The 21,110-nt window shown below is 52.6% G+C and overlaps 5 protein-coding genes across 5 annotated transcripts; 3 read left to right on the top strand and 2 right to left on the bottom strand.

Annotated features, from left to right (window-relative positions):
* The first annotated feature begins 586 nt into the window (after positions 1–586).
* Positions 587–1,653, top strand: P168DRAFT_306007 (DNA-directed RNA polymerase II core subunit RPB9). The gene is made up of 3 exons (XM_024838982.1): positions 587–836; positions 901–1,369; positions 1,424–1,653. Exons 1-2 carry the CDS (start codon positions 757–759, stop codon positions 1,232–1,234), a joined length of 414 nt encoding a protein of 137 aa, XP_024691360.1. The 5' UTR covers positions 587–756; the 3' UTR covers positions 1,235–1,369; positions 1,424–1,653.
* Positions 1,596–2,336, bottom strand: P168DRAFT_328764 (mitochondrial 54S ribosomal protein uL14m). Its single transcript, XM_024841385.1, has 4 exons — positions 2,262–2,336; positions 2,115–2,199; positions 1,803–2,024; positions 1,596–1,735 (listed from the first exon to the last, which is right to left on the bottom strand). Exons 1-4 carry the CDS (start codon positions 2,274–2,276, stop codon positions 1,665–1,667), a joined length of 393 nt encoding a protein of 130 aa, XP_024691361.1. The 5' UTR covers positions 2,277–2,336; the 3' UTR covers positions 1,596–1,664.
* A 78-nt stretch (positions 2,337–2,414) lies between these two features.
* Positions 2,415–5,009, top strand: P168DRAFT_328765 (SET domain-containing protein). Its single transcript, XM_024841386.1, has 2 exons — positions 2,415–2,931; positions 2,991–5,009. The coding sequence occupies exons 1-2, from the start codon at positions 2,824–2,826 to the stop codon at positions 4,764–4,766; spliced, it is 1,884 nt and encodes a 627-aa protein (XP_024691362.1). The 5' UTR covers positions 2,415–2,823; the 3' UTR covers positions 4,767–5,009.
* Positions 5,010–6,285: 1,276 nt separating this feature from the next.
* bud4 (putative GTP binding protein (Bud4)) lies at positions 6,286–11,331 on the top strand. The gene is made up of 6 exons (XM_024833017.1): positions 6,286–6,417; positions 6,510–6,690; positions 6,763–8,988; positions 9,100–9,502; positions 9,557–10,263; positions 10,322–11,331. Exons 2-6 carry the CDS (start codon positions 6,601–6,603, stop codon positions 10,940–10,942), a joined length of 4,047 nt encoding a protein of 1,348 aa, XP_024691363.1. The 5' UTR covers positions 6,286–6,417; positions 6,510–6,600; the 3' UTR covers positions 10,943–11,331.
* A 954-nt stretch (positions 11,332–12,285) lies between these two features.
* P168DRAFT_272278 (putative ubiquitin C-terminal hydrolase) lies at positions 12,286–20,579 on the bottom strand (the record flags this gene model as incomplete). The annotated part of the gene is made up of 8 exons (XM_024835313.1): positions 19,508–20,579; positions 16,706–19,436; positions 16,483–16,644; positions 16,272–16,422; positions 15,318–16,214; positions 12,558–15,260; positions 12,435–12,491; positions 12,286–12,371 (listed from the first exon to the last, which is right to left on the bottom strand). The coding sequence occupies exons 1-8, from the start codon at positions 20,290–20,292 to the stop codon at positions 12,286–12,288; spliced, it is 7,572 nt and encodes a 2,523-aa protein (XP_024691364.1). The 5' UTR covers positions 20,293–20,579.
* Positions 20,580–21,110: the final 531 nt, after the last annotated feature.

Consider the following 21,110-nt stretch of genomic DNA (forward strand, 5'->3'; position numbering starts at 1 on the left):
CGAGTCCTGCCTTCTTCCCCCTGGCACGAACGCCTATTTCTGGTACTACGGGCACTGGCGCATACTTCCTTCTGTCCAGTGAGCAAGGGACTCTGGTCTTTTGCCACAGACATCAAAGTATCAATAGCAGTTGAAACTTGACCGAGATAGGGGCAAATGGTACTGCAAGGAGCACCGGTAGATTTCGGGCCCGCAATCTACCACTCAGTCCTTGCATTTAGATTGAACCCTTGTGATACGGCTGATATTTGCAGCAATATTGCTATCTTTAATCAGAGATCCACGTCTGCACATATTGGGAAGCTGCTCTTATTCTTGGTTATTGATATTGAGGTCTTCTTTGTACTGCAGAAAGAACCTCGGGAAGACAAGCACAATGTCAGCCTTAACCCCCAAATGATGAATGTATAATATGAAATCATCATCAGTAGAGAGTCTTTAGATATGTCGCTCCACGACGGCCGGTCAATCCATGACCACAACACTATGTTCCCGATTGGGTATAGCGTAGAGTGATCCGATCTGGACTAGCGTCTTGGCTGCCTGGAGTGCGGCCTGGCGGGCGTTTCTTTCCAACTTCCATCATCAAAAGATAAGTCTGTATTGTTCAACTGATTCTTTCATTCTATTGTTAGCAGTTCCCTGTTCGCTCATAACCCGGACATTGCCAAATATTACAGCGATTACCTTCCTCTATCATCTCATCTCAGTCAAATACTACCAGCGTCGTCGCAAACGATCCATATCACCATCGAAATGTCTGCAAGCCCAACTCCGTCCGCCGGTGGCGACGTTAAGCAGAACGAACAGGTTCACTTTCGCTTCTGTCGCGAATGGTAAGCACTCGCCTCATTTTATTCCTCGTCCTTGTCTTGACTCCCTTGCTGACATATTGCATAGCTCGAACTTGCTGTACCCGAAGGAAGATCGCGTCAATAACCGCCTGATGTTCACCTGTCGCACGTGCCACGTCGGCGAGCCTGCCTCCTCCTATTGCGTTTACCAGAACAAACTCAGCACTCAGGTTGGAGATACCGCCGGTGTGACTCAGGATGTCGCATCTGATCCTACGGTTTGTCTCCCAGGCTTTTGCACCCACTGCGGGGAAGAAATCACCTGCTTCTCCTGTGGATCGCCCGAGGAAGATTCCCTGTTCGGGGATGACTATGACAGCTGTTCTGCATATTCCGGAGGGGGTGATTACGCCATGGAATGGACATCAAAAGGCCTTTGAGATCTCCGTGGCTAACTTTGCTCTCTTTTTTTCTGCGTTTCTTAGCTCCCACGATCCAACAAGACCTGCCCCAGCTGCGGCGAATCAGAGGCCGTCTTCTTCCAGTCCCAACAGCGGTCGGCCGAGACGGGAATGGTGAGACTCTTCGCTTCTTGTTGCATGAGGGCCATCGAACTGACGTTTGTGCAGAAACTTTACTATGTGTGCTGTGCGTGCGGTAATGTTTATGTGTGATTTCTGCGCTGTCCGCCATGTCTACCGTGTTTCCGATACCCTTTATCCGTTTTATTTTTCCATTCCGAGCATATCCGTGGAGTTTTCTGGTGCTTTTGTTCGTGTTTATATTGGAGGAGCGGTTCGTGGAAAACAGAAATTTCTATTGATACAGGCTATATGAGGAAATAAAACGATTCGCTTGCAAAGGTATATTTTATACATGCAAAGGTGCCAAGGACAAGATCTTGGACCACTGCTTGTCCCGTAGTTCTGTAGCCACGACCCCTGTAAACCTCATGTCAGTACTCTTGCACCTGTCAATCTGGAGGGCGGAAAAGCCGCGACGACTGACCGTTCATTCTCGTGCCGATCGGATCACCAGACTTGTTGATCAACACACAGGCATTGTCATCGAACTTCACGGACGACCCATCTGGCCGCTGCATCTCCTTTCGAACCCGGACGATCACCGCGTGTCGGATATCTCCGCGACGGACTTTGTTGCTGATACTGCCGCCGGCGCCCTCGGAGGCGAAATTTCGTTGCTTCTGAACCACTACCACGATCCGGTCGCCTGCAATAATAACCAGACCACATTAGAAAAGATCGCGCCCAACAAAAGAATGCAATAATGAAAGCGCGATGAGGGGAAAAGATGACGTACCGACAGTGGCAGCCCGCTTCTTCTTCAGGACATTCACGCATTCGACAACTGCGGCGCCCGAGTTGTCGATGCAATTAAGCATCGACTAAGGAAAATGTCAGCAAAAACCACTTTTAAAAAAATCACATAATCCAATAGAGCACTCACTTTTAATTGAATCATCTTGTGAGCAGGCCCTGGTGGATAAAGACAGCGAGAGGGAGCAGACGAAGCGGAGCGGAGCGTGTGATTTGATGTCCGAAAGATTTCCAGCGAGGAACCCGGGCCGGAAGGTTTCGCCGACGACCGACCCCGGACTGGGCGCCAGTCATCACTACGGCGGTCACTGCGATTTTGTTACTGCGACAATTACGGAGGACGATGCTTGGATATCACCCGCGCTAAATTGGGGGCTGCTCTCTCTTTCTCAACCACTTTCTCTACCTGTCGTGTCTTCCTTTTCCTTTTTCTTCTTACCCTTCCTTATTTTCTTATTCTATTTTCTTCTTCCCTTTCCCAAGATGTCTGTTTTCTGCCTGTGAAAGAACAATTTGGGCTTTCGTTCATTCATTATCTTCTGTCGTGGAGACCTCCTGTTAATTTACCATTACCCGCTTTTTTTGCTTCATTCCCCTTAGACGCTGGGTTTGGGCGCCTCTCGACAACGCTATCTCTGCCCCAATTGGAGGCAACACCTTTGAATGGGAATCGTCTGATCTTGCAATATATCATGTCGTCAAAGGCGCGGTCGAGTCCCGCGGATGACCGGCGCGACCGTCTCACCCTGGCGAAACTGGCCAGCTATGACGACGTCGCAACGGATGCGCTGGTTGATCGAGTAGGCCCAACCGTGCCAATCTCCCTCGATGTGGTTCTCTCTGACTCTCGTTATTGCAGGCTTATTTCTGGACCAATACTCGGAAGAACCGGACCAAATACATCGCTCTTCGTGGAGTCAGCGAGGATAGTGTTGCTCACACCCTGCTTCACGATATCATCGTGGAAAAGGACGTCGCCAAGGCTGAGCGTACCCTGCTGTCGATGTCGGGGCTGAAGAGATACCTGGCCAAGTTGCCCAACGATCGCGAGAAGGACTGGTTCCGCCGCCATCTACGCAAATACATCCAAATGTACCTACCGGACTCGCCCTTTGAGGTCACCACTACCAATCGCTACACGATCATCGAACACGAAGCCGCCATCTGCGCCCGCAGGTTCATCAAACAGGGCCAGGAGATCAAGTACCTCAGCGGAACGCTCGTGCCTATGACCCGCGAAGAAGAACAAGAACTGGATCTCAAGCGAAAGGACTTCAGCATCGTCATGTCGAGTCGCCGGAAGACACCGTCTTTCTTTCTCGGTCCCGCCCGCTTCGCCAACCACGACTGTAATGCCAACGGTCGCCTGGTGACCCGGGGCTCGGAGGGCATGCAGGTTGTCGCCACCCGCGATATCTACATTGGTGAAGAAATCACTGTTTCTTATGGTGAGGACTACTTTGGTATTGATAATTGTGAATGTCTCTGCCTGTCATGCGAACGGGCTGTGCGCAACGGGTGGGCGCCAGTGGTGGACTCGGACCAACCAAGTCAAGCATCGACCCCCGCCGCAGCCGAAGATTCTCTCACTCCCAGAAAACGGAAGCGGGCACCCGACTCTGATGTCGACACGTCTCCATCCACTCCACGCAAGCGAGGTGCATTCGTCCGCCAGACTTCAAAGTTAAGATCAGAGGTCTCACAGGCCGAAGTCGATTCTTCTATCGAAATCGCCCAAGAGAACTCCCTCAGCTCGGTTGATCATCCAAGGCCGACACCACCCGCGCCCAGCGAGGCTGCCGAGGCTGCGGGCGATCCTGCGGGACCAGAGACCAAAGAGGACGAGAACCCTCGACCTCACCACGGGACCGACTGTGAATCGCCCGCATCTGTCACGGCCGACGACTCTCAGCGTTCGTCGGCGTCCACTGCCCCAACTTCAGTGTGCGATGGTGGGGTGACTGCGAAGGTAGAGGAGACTATTGAAACTACCGTCCACGAAAACCCTTCGATTCCCCCCATTCAGGTGGAGCAAACTGTGTCAGCCTTGTCCGGATCCACTCACAACGACCACGATGTCTTGTCCGTACTCTCCGAATCTCTTGAACTGGATGAAAAGCTCGGCACTGTGACCGATCGAGTCGAAACACCCCGGAGAAAGTCTCGCGGGAAAAACGGAGTTGTTCCCTCGGTGGAGGCGGAATCCCACGGCACTCGGGTCCCCGGAGACTACACCAAGACCTCCCGCTTACTCGCGCAAACGTACGATCGATGGGTTGACTGTCATACGTGCAATGTCTGGTTCGTCCAGCACAACTCGTACCTGACGCGGAGGGAATGTCCCCGGTGCGAGCGCCACTCCATGCTCTACGGCTTCCGCTGGCCCAAAACCGACCCCGAGGGCAACAACGACGATGAGGAGCGCGTGATGGACCATCGCACGGTGCATCGATTCCTGTATCCCGAGGAGGAATCTCGCGTCTCGCGCAAGGACCGCGGCGTCAGCTTCGGCGTCACCCCCACCCCGGAGCTCTCTGACGCGCGCGTCGAAACGGACGACGGTGAGGCGTCTGCCGACCGGGGAAACACGAGAGCGAGCCGCACGCGGACGCGCGCCCTGCGGATGACCATGTAATAATGACGACGGGTAGCTGAGACCCCGGTTCCTATGTAATGCTGAATGTTGGGTGCGGTGTTCTTATTCCCCTGGGTGCGACTGGCGTTCTGGTTTGGTATCTTCTCTGGACATCACTTGTGTGATCTACAATCGACGGGTTTATAATGTCTAGTCTTTCTGGCGTTATTGTGTACACGGACTCCCTGGTTGATTTCCCACTTCTGTCTTTCTATTTTCTTTTTTTTTTTTTTTTTTTTTTTTCAATATTTCTTTTCCAAATCCCCTTTGCGCACTCTGTACACTGACTCCAGCATTGGGTGGCCTATGGGCGGCGAATTTCCTCTGTATTTTTAGCAGGAGTGGGTGTTGTTGGCATGGAGAGCCATCAAGGGTGTTGAATCGATTACCTGGGCTACTGAGCGGTGAATGTTTCACATCTGAGGGGTAGACCAAGATTCCCATGTCATGATAAGTTAGCAGGTGGAGATTCCTAATAATATCACGTTCCGACCTCGATGGAGCTAGACTGATGTGACGGGTCCGGGTGGGATATATATATATTGATTGCCTAGAGACCTTGGCGCGGAGGTGCAATCAGCCCCTGCAGCAGTGTGCATGATCTCGGAGAGAAAGTGAGGACATTGCATGTAAACAGACCGCATCTGCAGTTCCAGGGGAATGGAATCATATCGACGCGAAAAAGAGCATTAAATACAAGGCCTCTGTTGCCTCAATACTTCCCTAGGTAGGAGACACTTCAGGACATAATATCCGTGCCTGACAATCAATCACGACGCTCGGGCTTCTTCCCAGGCAGCGATCCCACGCTAAACCCCATGCAGCCTAAGGCGATCGGACGACAGCCCCAGGCCATCCAGCGCATCCACCCCAAGGCCTCAGGCGCTAATGCCGAGCTGAAACCATGGGTTGCTATGGAGACTCCCGACTGGCCCTGGTTGATGTCAACATTTACTTCCCAGCTTCATCATCCAGTCCCACTGTCGATGTTTCCTTGATTTCTTCTCCAGAACGAGGAATCTGATCGGAGGTACTTAACAAAGTCATTTTATCAGTGTTCGCTCTACTACCTTCGCTTGTATTTCCCCTCTTATTTACGCCCCCTCCCCCCTTGTTCCTTGTTGGCGAACCCGTTGTTGGACGGTGTCTTTTTTATTATTCTATTTGATTTTATTTCTTCGCTTTCTTTGCAACACGTTCTTCTTCCTTCTCTTTCAGCTGGAAATTTACGAGTCTTCTTTGTCATTGTGGTTGTTGCAAGCGCCTCGGTCTCTCTGTTTATCTACAATATATGATACCTTCCCTCCGTTCCCCGATCGCCCTAGTATCTTCTTCCCCTCCTCTTCATGCAGGCCACGATCCGACGTGTCTCTTAACGAATTGACAATCGCTGTTCTGGATGTTCTTTTTGATTTGTTGAATTTTTAACCTTTTGTGACGCATCTCAACGATCCTGTGAATGATTTTCATGATTATCTGGAGCCATCAGTGACGTCTTCTAACCACCCTGATATCGCTGTCGTCAGGACTCTCTTTTTGAATCAGAGAAAGGACGACAAAGAAAAACCAAGTGAGACAAGAAAAGAACAAATCTTAAAAAAAAAAAAAAAAATTGCTCGCAACAGTCATTGTTGTTGTTTATCAGAATCAGGTATGGTCGCGTTCCTCATGCAAGGGACATCCTTGACTGTCGTGCGATTGTTGTGATGGATGAAGAGTCGCTGATTGATTTACTCCTTCCAGCCTTGTTTTCTTCTTTCTTCCCTTCTCTTGTTCCCTCGTGTCTCCCAGCTCAGCTAAATCCGTTCTGATCGGACAAAGTCCTACCACGAACATGGGTAGCGGCCTTGGACAACGGCCACTCTCCGAAGTGAGCCCCATGGCGCAGAGACGCAATTCGCCGATTTGGAACCAAAGTAATAAAGTGAGTGTGATCCAGATCCCGCTGCCCCATGGAGAGGTTCGATCGATCGGAAGACTGACCCACTACGGACAGGCGATCAAGCACGAGCCATCCCCCCACGATGCTCCGGCGTCGCCCCGACTATTTTGGAAAGGTCGTGAATCTGGGTCACCGTTCCAAAAGAGTTCGGAAAACCAAGCCCCTTATGACCCGGATTCCACCTTTTCGCCTTCTAGACGCGCATCGCTCGAAAACCTGAAGCGCCAGTCGCGGGTGCGCAACAGCAACATGCTGCGTGACTACAAGCAAGAGTACGATCCGGCCACTGTGTACGTCCCACAACGGCCCCTAGCTCCAAGACGGTCCCCGGAGCGGCAGTCCCAGACGGGTGCATCGCTGGAAAACCCCAATACTCAGGATGATACCCTGGTCGGGCCGCGGCCGCCTTCTCCCAGCAAGGATCAATCGGCTCCGGCCAAATCTTCCTTGTCGCGGGCAAGCCGTTTCGGAGCCAAGGATTGGGGATTCGATCCGGAGAGCGAGATCTGGTCCGATCTCGATCGCCACCCGAAGAGCGTCACCTTTGACGCGGCCCCGCCGCAGGTGAACGAGTATGTGATGACCACCCCGGATCCGTCCTCCGTTGCGTCGGATTCTCGCGATGGCAGCTACGACACCGAGGACGACGAAGGAGATATGAGCTTCGACCGTGACTCGTCCTTTGATCGTGATGATAGCTTTGATGCTTCTTTGGAGGACCTCGAGAAGACCCCGGTCGTTTTGCCTGAAGATTGGCGCTACATGAGCCCCTCGAATGCCAACGAGGCCCTCGTCAAGGAAGAGGAGGACCCTTTCACTGAAGACGAAGAAAACCACAGCCCCAATCCTCGTCCATCGGCTGCTCAAGGGTTGTCGAGGCGTCACTCCCGCGTTGAGTCATTGGACTCCAACGGGGAACGGCGTCCGCTTCCCCCGCTCCCGAACGGGACCCCCCAGCCGGCCACTCAGCGACCCACTTCCCCGGGAAAGCTAACTGCCGCCTTTGAGCGAGGCACTGGGGCTCAGCGGGTGCTGCCATCCCCACCTGCAGCAGCATCTTACACCAAGTCTGATATCACGGGACGCAATCACGCCTCGATGCCTTTGGAGGAGAGACTGCGTCTGATGATGATTCAGGAGAAGGAGCGCGCAAGCGTTGACTCGGACCGGACCCGCACCGAAGAACCTCATCCGCGCCCAATGGAAGATGAGGAGAGCGGCGATGTCGAAACCCCCAAGGAGAAGTCTCAGGAAGAGAGTTTGGCGATCAAGGGCCCGCAAGACCATACGGAGGGTTTCTCGGCCCCTCATATTTCCAGAGACTCGATCCTGAGAGACCTGCGTAAGAGCGAAAGCTACATGGACGACTCTTACGAGGATTCTTCCCAACCGGGATCTAGCCCTCGTCCGATGGCCTATGATCCCGATTACCCAATTCCATCATTGGAACACGATGACATGTATGATGATGACGACGACACCGATGATGACACAGGCAGTGTGGTGATCAAGCACGAGGAACATGACGATGACCTTTACGACGTACCTGAATACGATGGGATCATGCCTCCAAAAGACCTGTCATTCAAGAGCCTGCCAGATAGGAGCGACGATCAGAGCCACTATTCCAGCCACTCCTTAGCGGCGGATGCGGAGAAACATGCCGAGTCTCCACCGGATGAGGGGCAGACCACGCCGATTCCCGCGGACCAAGCTAAACAAGAGCTCACCCATAATATCTCGGAGAAGACCCAACAGGAGTCCCAAGCTCACAAACAATCCCCTCCGCAAATGGAACCTCTCAGAACATCACTCCAGCGCCCGGCTACTCCCGAGATTGATAGCCCTGTGTCGGCGCCATCTTCCCCGGACTCGGTCATTCGTCACTCGGTAGAGGACGATATTAGCGACAGTGAGATCTCTGTAGATGATGATGTCCCCCCCCCTATTGCCACGGTGAAAGCCCACGGGGCCGGCCTGAAAACGAGGCCCTCGTTGACCCCGTTGGATCTGCAAACGATGGCCGCCACTAGACGCCAAGTCAGTGGCCAGGGTCCCCCGCCCGTTCCCTCCCTTCACAAGCAGTTGTCCAATGAGCAAGAGCCCGAGCAAGCCTCTGAAGATAGCCAACCCGAGGACCCGTCACCCCCCCAGCTCGGTGTTGATGTTGCCCAGCGACAGAGCAGCCTCATGAAGCTGGATATCCCTTTCAGCATTCAGGAGGAAAGTCTTGGCTTCGGCCTGGACAAAGAATTCGATCGTGTCATCGAAACCCAAAAGGTTGCGTTTGAACTGTCCCTTTCCCAGTTATACAGTCGTGTGCCCATTGGACCCCAGGATGCCCTTACCCATCACAACGAACAAAATGCTAACAGGCATGTACCCAAACAGAAGGGCTACCTGACGAGACACAACACGAAGGTTGTCATCGCTAGTAGCAGCAACGACGACGGAGTACCCCAAACCCCGGGCCAAGCACCCACTGACGCTCGCAACCCCCGATCGGCCGGACCCGCCCAACGTAAGCCTAGCCAGCAGACTTGGACTACTGTCCCTTGGAACAGTGGTCCTCGTCGCTCTAGCATCAGAACGACCTCAGGCGCGATCCGGAAGAAGCCCGTGTCCGGTCCCGCCCCTCCTCTCCCCTGTCAACAGAGCAACGTCCAGGATGCCCCCGCCACCATTGAGGAGACCGAGCCTGCCTTGAGCGGCGTCCTCGAAGAAGGTGAGGAGCGAGGTCGTCTCTTTGTCAAGGTGGTAGGAATGAAATCCCTAGACCTTCCCCTTCCACGTGGTAAGTCCACCCACTTTCAGCCCAGAAAATTCTTCTTGCTCATCTTTTGAATAGGCGAGCGGTCGCACTTCTCCCTCACGCTGGACAACGGCATTCACTGCGTGACAACTGCCTGGCTGGAGCTAGGGAAGTCAGCACCAATTGGACAAGAGTTTGAGCTCATTGTGCATAATGATTTGGAATTCCAGCTCACCTTGCAGATGAAGGCGGACGAGGACAAGTTCCGTACCGAAGAATCTGCGCCGGCGGCAACCCCAGCCCGGCAAAAGGCTTCCACCTTTAGCCGTGTCTTCGCTTCTCCCCGCAAGCGCAAGGAGATGGAAATGAAGCAGCAGCTGGCTTCACAGCAACAGCAAAAGAGCAAGGATCCTAACGCTGCAGTCTGGGACAAGCTGAGAACCCTCATCGCCAGAGATGGTAGTTTCGGCCGTGCTTATGTCTCGTTGAGTGATCATGAAAAACATGCATTCGGTCGTCCCTATACTGTGGACGTGGCTTGCTTCAACGAGTGGGCCGTCGAGGAACAGCCAAGCAGTGTCAAGAGCAAGAAGAGCACTACGAGTGCCGCCTCGCAGCGTCGACCTCCTTACAAGATCGGCAAACTGGAGTTGCAGCTGCTCTTCGTCCCTAAGCCCAAGAACTCCAAGGACGAGGACATGCCTAAGAGCATGAATGCATGCATCCGGGAGATGCGCGAGGCTGAGACTGCTTCGGCTCGCACTTGGGAGGGCTTCCTGTCACAGCAAGGTGGCGATTGCCCTGTAAGTTCAATTCTCTTCTCGAAGCTACCTACTATGATTGTACTGACTTTTTACGTAGTACTGGCGCCGCCGCTTCTTCAAGCTCCAGGGCTCCAAGCTGATCGCCTACCACGAGACCAGCCGGCAGCCCCGGGCGAACATCAACCTATCCAAGGCCGCGAAGTTGATCGATGACCGCAGCGCTCTCACCAAGAGGGAGACCTCCACCAGAGGCGGCGGACGGCGTCGCTCAGCATTCGCCGAAGAAGAAGAAGGCTACATGTTCGTCGAAGAAGGCTTCCGGATACGCTTCGGCAACGGCGAGGTGATCGACTTCTACGCCGACAGCGCTGCCGACAAAGACGGCTGGATGGGCGTCCTGGCCGACACAGTTGGCAAGGGCTCAACCAGCAGCAGTCAAGCCAAGCCGTGGACAGAGCTCGTCCTGAAGCGTGAGCGTAGCATGAAGTCGTCGCGCCGTGAGACTCTGGACCGCACCAGCGGCAAGAGCATGGGGGCACCTCCTCCTCCCATTCCCAAGAAAGACGCTCCCGCTCCGCCTGCCACGGCCACGGGTCCTCCGCCCTCTGCAATGGCCTCCCACCGTCCCTCGCGACCCCAACATCGGCACACGCAGTCCCAACCTGACGCTCGTGGCGCTGACGCCCGGAAGAACAAGGCGCGTTCGTTGATGTTCTAGATCGACCAACGATGATTCCTAGGACCTTTTCAGACGATAACCACAAGCAGTGAAATCGCCCTTGTCTGACTTCCTTCCTCCAACCCTCTCTTCCCTTCTCATGTCACTATGATCCAACCGAAGCATTTGATTTCTCCTCTTTCTTCCCTGTACTTGGCCATTGTTTTCCCGTGTTCGCTAGCGATGATGTACTTTTGTCAGAGTCTTTCTCCTATTTTGCGTCTTGTTTCTCCTTTTTTGTCTTCCTCCCGTTCTTGCCCCTTTCTATTCTATTCTATTCTATTCTATTCTACCCTTTGCTTCGCTCGTCGTACATTAATGATAGTTACATAGCGTCTTCCGCTTTTCTTTTTTCTTTCGTGGGTCAATATTAGTTCAATTCAATTCAGTTTTCTTTTTATCTTAATTTCTTTTCCTCTGTAACCTACCTACTTTAAATGAAATTTCGAAAAAAAAAAAAGAAAAAAAAAAGAAAGGATCTGCTGGTGATGTAAATCTTCACTATCTGGACTTTATTTCCTCTACACCTTCTCAGAGTATTCGAGTATCAGAGTAGAATAGTGAAGAATATCAGTTGAGCTAACTATACATATACCCACCCGTCCTATATATATTTATCCGGGGACATAATATACATGGACTCATCATACTGTCCAACGAGGATATCCTACAAATAGCAAAAAATTGAAGAACAAAAAGCCTATCAATTCTTTATACAACAATCCATCCATCAATTGACATACACATCATGATTGTCGTTGTCATCGATCATCACAGTAGTTAAGTTAATCATCTATCTTTCTTCTCTTCTTTCATTCCTCATTTGTAAAAAGACAAAGAAGTTCATCACCATCACCACCATTATCATCATCATAATAAGTAAGACATGATGTGGAATCGAAGGACAAGGACATAAAAAGGATTTAAAAACAAACAGCCTAGGGAGCACACTTCCTTTCCTTTCCCCAACTGGTGGTGATTCAAATCAAATCAAATCAAACCATTCAGGAAAGACCATATCATACCTCCATGCCAGACTTGCCAATAACATAAAAAAGAAAGAACAGAACAAGCCAGCCAACCGCAATTTGCACACCTCCTTTCCTATCCATCCATCCATCCGTCCATCCCATTCCCCGTTCTAGGCATGGTTGGGGTACGACAAACGCCAAGCAATGCAGGTGATGTAGAAAAGAACCAGAAAATGAAAACACCCCCCCCTTTGTCCTCATAAATTCGTTTTCCTCATGGGTACTTTTTTGGTCTTTTTTTTTCTCTGCCGTCTGTTTCTAAACGATGACGTTCCGTTTCCGTGGTATTTATTGATTTTGTCTTTTTCCAATTCAAGGCGAACCCACTAGTCCTATCTCCGAGTCGCTTGCCATGGCCGAGTTGTCCTCCCATTCTTCTGGAGAAGCTATATCAGACTCTGTGATCCAGGAGGGGGAATTGGTTAGATGGTGAAGCGGAAGCGATAAAAAAAGGGACTTACCGGATGCCAGCTCCTCAGGTAAGTCAACGGCCAATTCTTCGACTTCGTCCAAGACAGCTTTGATGGGAACCCCGTTAGTTACATGGTCTACCGCGCGATCTTGAACTGAGAAGGAAAACGTACCGTGTGCCTGATGGGTAAACTCTCGCTCTTCATCGTTGTCGTCGAAGTAAGTCGACAGGCAGTGGGAAACCACAGGTTTGATAGTCTCTACAACCTTAGTCTCGACGTTGCTCGCGGAAGGGGTAAGGTATGTCTTGGTAAGCTTGTCGATACTGGCATGCACGAGCTCTTTCGCAACTCGTGAATGACGTGCTTTCCAGTCGCTGCTTTCATCATCTTGAGACTCTCCGGAGAACAGAATGTTCCGTAGAAGTTCCACCGTCGTGGACCTAACGAACCGATCCGGGAAAATCAGCAGAGTCGGTGCCCAGTCGGGAACCCGGTCTGTAAGCTGAGACAAAAACCAATTGCTGTCGAGTCCTAAGCGTTCATTGTGGCAAGCCACGACTCTCTCCAAGAATGCGACATGTTCTCTGCCCCCGCTGTTATTGATGGTGTCGATCCCTTTGCAGACATAATCAATCAAGGACGCGATCCGATCTTCATCGGGGCTCCGTCGGCAGAACACCAGGGTTGCATCCAAGAACGGAGTGCAAAGTTCAGCAGGTGCGACTCGAAGCCCGTCTTCTAGAACCTTGCAGATTGGCTCCATAAGACTAGCCTCGGGCTCTGCATCCAACAACAGACCGATAATTTCTCGACACGCCTGCGGGCTGCTGTATTCTTGCAGCATCTTTTTCAAGACCAGTAGTTCCCTGTTCTTCCCGAGCGTTCGGATCAGAGTACCTTCTGTGAGCGTGAGCGTAAACCTTCCGTCCGGCGAAATTTGTCGCTCGTCGTCCGGAGTTGGAAGCACGGTGAGGTCAACGTTCGCCATCAATCGCGACAAAAGATCCATGAGCTTCCGGTGCGAAAATCGTCGGCCTTTCTCGGCGAACCTGATATAGGCGAGATAATGGCGTCTCAGCCGCTTCAAATCATCTCTGTCTAGCCACATGATCTCCAGGCATTTCTGGAGGAATCCGTAGTTAAGGACTATCCCAGCCTCTTGTGGCCCAAACCCTGCCAGTTGCCACAAGAATTCGAAGTAGTCATCCCAAGCTTTGTTCGCAGTTTGCATACCTGTCCACAGCCCCTCAAGCATCATGGTCACACTTTCCATACCATCAAAGTACTGTGCTAGCCAATGCTCCTTCTCCGGGCTGTTATCCTCCTCTCGATTGTGTAGGGTTCGAAGTTTCGCAAGCGCACAAGTGACAACTCTCACAACGCTGTTTCGCACGGACGGATAAGGACTTCTGAGAAGAAGATTGCGAATGGGGGACGGCCTCTCTACAATCCATTGGACGATCCGACACGCCGTGTCAGGGATTTCGTTGATTGCTTTGATAAGCTCGCCAACAATCATCTCGAGACCCACACAGTCTTTCGTTCTTGCTATCAGCTGTTCGAGGGCGTCCAAGGCAATGAAGACCACAGGCTTGACTAGCTTAGAATCCACCTCTCCAGCCGAATTCTTGCTTTCGTGCAACCGAGAAAGCATAGAGCGGACGAGTAAAGTGTGGAAAGGATCCAAAAGGCAATATGTTCGTATGTGTACCTCATTGTCCATCGCGATATGGTTGGCAAGCGGCACTGGCAATGGCACGCGCACCGGATAATCATCCGTGGTCGGTTTGTAAATCGACTTGGAAGTCTCCATGCTTGACACACGTTGGTAGAACAGCATATAAGCGTTCCAGACCTTGTGAAACCGAACCTGGCCCATGGTCGCGGAATGAACGGAGTCGCCGTAGCCACCGAAACACTGGTCTGCAATCTTTGTCTGGTCGAATCTGCTGACATCGGAGTCGTTGAATTCCACCCACGAGCCACTGGCGCTAGCCGTGGGCCTTTCCCGGATATAGGAGTAGTAATGGCCAGATTCGGCCGTCCCGCTATGGACTAGGACGCCAACCAACTCAAAAACATCTTCCTTGGGATTTGAACTTTGGTCGGAGAGATACTCGACCTTGAACGGACTCATGTCAATGTGCTCAGGAAACTGGAACTCGTCGTTGATTTTGCTCCGCATCATTGTGATCATATCAAAGTCGAAGCGCTTAAGGTGGAAAATGAGATTGTCAGGTACATCCTTCAGGCATGCTCTCTTGACGGCATCGACATGCCGCCCGCAAGAGGTACAGGAGTATTTATTGTCTCCTTGCATGATCTCTCCTTCGACGTAGGCCTGCAGGCTCTCTTCAAGGCTGGCTTTGCCCTTTATATCACACTGGATAGCAGAGAAGGGCTCAAATCGCTCTGAGATATGAGTGCACTCCTTTGATTTGATCTGTTGGACCAATTGGCCGCCATAGAACGACCGAAACTTCTTCTTCTGCTCGGAGTCCTCGATCTGGGCCTCCCATCGATCGAACAACAAGTTGTAAAACTCATCGACATCCATCTGTACGGTGACATCAATGGGCTCATTATCGTATGTCCGAATCGAGTCCACTAGCCCCTGAGGGTCCACACTCTTGAGCCATGTTTCCTGCATGTGACCAAAGAGCTTCTTCGTTTCTTCAAGCAACATGTGGGATGACTCTGGGTCCGCAAGGTTAAGTTGCATCATAAAATCACGAAACCCAACATTCATAAAGAGCTGGGTCAGAAGCGAGTTCAAATAGCACGTATTAGAAAGATTCCTGAGTCCCGCGTAGCCCTCTGGGGCCCGGAGAAGCTTTTGCCGCTCAAAAGGCCAACCAGGTGAGTATGTGATGTCTGCAGAAATCGTGTCAGCTAGGATAACAACCCTGGTTAAGAGATGCTTCGACGGACCTTCAGGGATGATATCTTCTAGACGTGCCACAATTTTGGAGTAATTGCCGTCGAATTTGCAGAGTAGAATGATAATATTGTACAGTTCTTGACGGGTCTGGTTGTGCATGACGGGAACTTGAGGCACTATGCGATGTGATGAGGGTTCAGAAAAGTCGGGGAAAAGATATTTGTCGAAAAGACTCTCGGTGAGATCGAACGTATCGACTGGAATGTCGGTGGCGCTTGCTATGTCCAGGCAAGACTTCAGAAGACGACAGAATCCCAGAACTAGATGATCGATAGGCTCACGCCCCACAAACTCTTCTGTTTGATGCTGCAGCATGACACGGCTCCACTGTTTGAGGTAATCACTGTAGATAAGGTCACGCGGCGACCTTTCCGCGACAGACTGGAAGACCATGTACGCGACCTCAAAGAACTCTTGCGATTGCTGAGCATAGTCCAGGCTATGTGGGAAAGTTTTGACAAACCCATCCCAAATAGTACCAAGAATATCTACTCTGACTGGGATTTCGGGAGATGCCGCTTCGTTGGCAATCTCGTCTTGGGGCGGGGTTACCTTTCTCGATTTTTTGGGAAGGATAAGAGGACGACAAGCCATGGCCACGTTATCGGCGATACCTTTCCGGATCGACTGACGACGTTCACCCAAGAGAAAGGAACGTAGCAAGGAGTCGAACTGTACCTCCCGTTTGACTACAGTCCAAAATGCAGGGTCTCGAACGGAACCTTCGGTGAGAACGGCAAACGAGTGACAGATTAACTTGTAGATGCCAATTTCTGGCAGTTGCGTAGGCGAGATACACTGCCCTATTTGCATCAAGTGCACCAGCTGCTGGATCGCCTGCGACGAGTGGACAATGGAAGACGACTCGTCGGCTAAACCGGGACGCACTATGGCAAGCGAAGAGTCAATCACAGGTTCCTTCATCACGACGTAGGAATGCTTACCGAGAAGAGCGCAAAGAAGGCATTCCACAAGGCTGGTGGCGAACATAAGCTTTTCGGAGCTTTTCTCCAAGGACTCAAACATCTCGGGACGTGTCAAAGCCGCCACCAAGACTTGGATACTATGAGAAACAAATTCTAAGTTGGGTGATGACTGATGATAGGGCGATTGTTAGCCATTAAGTCGCCCACGGGCGGTCCGCGGCCTACTTACCTCGAGCGCCGCCTCCCTCAGGCATATTGAAAGGGCGTTTACTGAATAAAGGAAATTGTACGGCTTGTCCATGGGGAACATGTCCTTTTCAGTCCTCTCTGCTGATTTGACAAGCTGTAGGACCCTCTCCTGGGGCGGGAAAACCACCAGAAAATCATAAATCTACGGTGGGACGAGTTAGCAGAGTGACCTCGTGAGCGATCTCTGGAAGCGATGCACATACCTCTCGAGCTAGGCGATTCTCAAGACCAAGAAGCTCGTAAAGATCATCAAAGTGCTTCAACACTTCGGAATCCACCGAAGTCATGGATGGGCGTCGCCCACTCACGGCCACCTCCTGGGTGTCTGGCGCCTTGCGGACGATAAGCAGTGCCGAGTCTAGCTTCAAGTCCCGCACCGTGAGGTCAGGACTATCCAAGAGGTTGAATCTTGCCCCACCATGGATGGTGGTAAACTTGGAGAAACCGGTCACTTGAACCAATGTCTCAACCACCTCAGCAGCAGTCGAAAGCTCCCCGATCTGGAATGTGCGCATGTTCGAACTGTTCGGGCCGTCAAACGCCTGGTATTTGATGCTGACCATGTCCCCTTTACCCGGCCGTCCAGGCAAGCTTGGCGGGGAGGTCTGGGGCGGGCTATACTGGGGTCGACTGCGCAAGCCCTGCAAGAACTGCCGAAGAAAAAGCAGAGAGCGACTGAACCTCATCTCTTCCGTCTGAGGCTCGCCTCCAGGTACTGCTTCTAGCGTCGAGCCGTTCGATTCGTCAGGGCGATGTCCAGATCTCGTCTTCAACACGGACGCAGCCGATCGGAGCTGGTCGACACAACGATCTACCAGGGCAATATGGGTCGCGTCAATAGCCGACCGCGGGGCCCGTCTGATCGCCGGGTGGTCGAGGTAGACTTGGATGGCGAAATTCGTGGCGTCCGTTTCGATGGAATTCGGCGGAGCCGTCAAGATGAAGTTCCAGATTCGATCCATTCCCGGAATCGAGACGATCTCACCTTCGGCCGCGATTGGTGGAGGATCGAAACGGACCTCGTAGTCGACGGTATGCTTGGCGAATGCGAGAACCTCCGTAGAATAGTCCTCTGCGGGAGAGAGTTCAGGGAGATAGTCGCTCACACAGCGATCGATGAACGGGTTCCTCTTCACGGCATGCTGGACAATTCCACACAGCAGTTCCCAGAGCGTCGGCCGGCCGGGCGGAGGGAACATCTTGGACATGAAGATTCCCCGCCAGAGCACATCGGCCAGATCCGGGGTGATCGTGTCGGGAACCTTGTCGATGATGCGAATCAGTAAGTAAATCCGGGAAAGAAGGCCGTTCCTCGCGAATGGGTCTGTCAGATCCGGTTGTTCCGCTTCGATGATGTGGGCCAGCTCCGCGATCACCAAACGGGTGAGATCGAAGTCCGTCGCGAGCTTCCGGATCTCCTGGGAATCGAACTGCGGGATCAGAGCGTCCAGGGCCTGAACGCTGCCCACAGAAAACTGGTTCATCTCGGCGATATCCTGCACGCACTGCTCGTATGTTTCCATCTTGTCTATATCGCTGAGACCCGTGTCCATGAAAAGGCGCAGCTGGGTGCTGGCAAACTTCTGCAGCAGTGCTTTGTGGTCCAAAGCCAGCTCCGTGGTTGCAGCACTCTCCCGAATCAGGCGCACACAGAGACGCAACGGAATGGCCTCCACATGAGTCCTCTCCAACAGGTCGTGATCGGCCCTTGCGCTATGCTGCTCACGAACCTGGTTCAGAAGCTGTTCACAGAACTCCAGCATGCGGGGATCAAACCGGGGAAGGGGGAGGTCGAGAAGCTTGGAGCATAGATAGATCAGGGCGGGAGAGGCCGACGGATGCATGTGGATAGTCTTCAGCAGCATTCCCAAGATCTCGGACACCGTCCGCGGGTCGGGACTGTCAGTCACAGCCTTCCAGATTATGTCGGTATCCATATCGGTGTACGCGGACGTCACGATCAAGAAACCGACGAAGTTCCCGCTTCGGCTGATCAGTTGAGGGTGAGAGTCGACCCCGACAATATACTCGACGATCTTGCTCTCTCTCAGCAAGTGGACCATGTATTGCACCACCGGATGGTCAACACCCGAGGGATCTTTCTGGATGTAATTTCTCCAAATACTGATGAGATCAGACTGAATCCCCTCGACGCCGTGGACTCGGAGCTCCATGCGGCCTTCCATGACATGCTTCTTCAACAGCGCGAACCTCCAGCCGTGGTGGATGATGGTGGGGATCTGATCAGATGGGAGACCTTCGGGAAGCCTGATAGACAGATCCTGGGCCACCTGTAGGGCCAGGTCCGAGTCACAGGTGCAGAGTTTGTGATAAGCGATCCCGAGCTGGTGAGCTACGACCTCGCTGACCTCACTGGTGACCCACGAAGACTTCTTGGTGACATGAGTCTGAAGCCACTCATCCGCGGCCCGGACCAAGCTGTAAACCAGTTCGGCCGTGCGGCGGGTCTCGGGGGACGCAACCACAGCCTGATCCGGCTCGGACGTGCGGCCAGGCTCGATCAGGTTGTGCGCAGCCACCAAGACCGCCAACAGGGCCGAGGACAGCTGCGGGGAACTGGGAATGAGCGCCATGATGCAGGCACCATACTCGGAGACCCGCTTGGCGATGCTCAGGGGAGGCGCGGTGACCTGGGCATGCAAGCGAGCGGCCAGGCCCGAGCCCTCCCATGTGTGAGACACCCTATCCATAGCATCATACAAGGGGATTGGCGGGCCCCGGATCATCTCCGCCACCGCGGCCAAATACGGCCTCGACAACAAGTCGCCCACCGATATGTCCACGCCCTCGAGGATTTGGTTCAGAAGGAAAGTATCCAGGTGAAGGATGTGGAGGGCCAGTCGGGCGAAGCCGCTGAGGAATTCTTGCAAACATGCGACAGGGCCTTGACCTTCATCCGGTTGAAGGATTTGCCTAATGCGATCCGGTCAGTGGGGGTTGGGACCCGACGGAAGTTTTCCAGGACGTAGGATCGAGCTACATACCGTCTGTGCAGCAGGCCTTCCACCAGGGATGGCACCTCCTTCCAAAATTCACGGTCTTCCAACAATATGCCGTAAGTCAGCTGGTCGAGGTTCTGGACCACGTCGTCAAGCCAACTCTTGATCGCCGCAAAACAGGTCACATCGTGCGCTGGGCCCTTCTGGATCATGAGACTGATCTGCTGCACGTTGTGGCGCAAATCGAGATTGTCCTGCAGTTTCGGGAAGAGGTCGGTCAGCGATGGCTGTTCCTGTATCTGCACGATCTCGGGATCTCCCAGCGCGTCGCCCAGCGAGTTCCAGCTCGACATGTTCGGATCTTGACCCATATCCTCCAAGTCCGCCACCTCGATCTCCGGACTCTGGGCGGGGGATGACGAGACGGAGATGGCGTTGGACAGATGGGTCCCGGTATCGTCTGCGAGGGGCGGTTCGGGGATCTCGACGGACGGTCGCTCGGCGGGCAGGTCCTCTGAGACGGAGGCCATGAGGTCGGGGACGGGCGACTTGACGTTGATCGTCATGCGGCTGGCGGGTCGGGTCGACGCAGGGGTGTCCTGCGGCGACGAAGCCGGACCAGCATCGGGAGTCTGCTCGGGCATTCGAGAAACGGGAGTCTGGTCGGTTGAACAATCCTCATGAGGGGGCGAGCCACTATCGAGACGAGGACGTTTCCGGGTCAACTGGGGGTCGGAGTCTTCCATGGAATCGCGGGGAGGACGCGTCGAATCGGCAGGTACAGGGTCAGGCGGGGGGGTCGAGCTGTCGTCTATCGGGGCAGCTGCCATGACATTTTTTCCACGACCTATTTTGACCAAGGAGCACCAAGAAAAGGGGGGAAAAGAAGAGTGACTGTGAATAGGAAAGGGCGTATCACCCAACTAGGTAGCCAGGGAAGAATCAAGGGTTGATTCAAAGAAAGAGGGAAGCTCCGTGACAGCAGACGCGGCAGGAAGAGATGAAGATAAGATGGAGGGGCGAGAGAAGAGAAAGCGGTGGAGGGAGTGAGGAGGGAACAAGAAGGGGGACAGTTAACCAGTTAAATAACACACCCAGAAAGATTGTAGAGGGAGAATTGTCGGATGAAAGAAGAGGATCATAGTAAGTGAAGAGTGAAAGAAGAGGGAAAAAAGAGTCAACAGAGTGAAGAGGAAGAAGAGAGCCCGATAAAAACTGTGCGGGCAAGACAGGCAGATCCAACACAGCTGGAGCTTCGATAAGAGCTTGATAGTGGAGTCTATATTGTTCTATTGATTATTTCAATGGTTCTATATTGATTCATTGAATTCAATTATTTTGTACTTTAATGTTTATCCTATATTTCTCTTCTCTACTCACCATTTTCGATTTCCTTCTATTTCTTTGATTCATATTCCATCCATTGATTTGTTTTCAGGCACTCTTCTCCCTCAAGGACAAGGCTTCTTTCTGCACCACAAATGAATGACGCTGGGGCTGGATGAACAAGAGGGGAAAACACAGAATAGATGGCCTAGAGTTTCTCGGATTTCCAGGAACTTAATGTCAAGCAGTAGACCTATAGTCGACCCCAATCCCCAATGGAGGTACATTCCTGTCATGCTAACGCGCGCCGAAATTGATATAC

Source organism: Aspergillus campestris (assembly GCF_002847485.1).
Source record: "Aspergillus campestris IBT 28561 chromosome Unknown P168scaffold_9, whole genome shotgun sequence".
Lineage (NCBI taxonomy): Eukaryota > Fungi > Ascomycota > Eurotiomycetes > Eurotiales > Aspergillaceae > Aspergillus > Aspergillus campestris.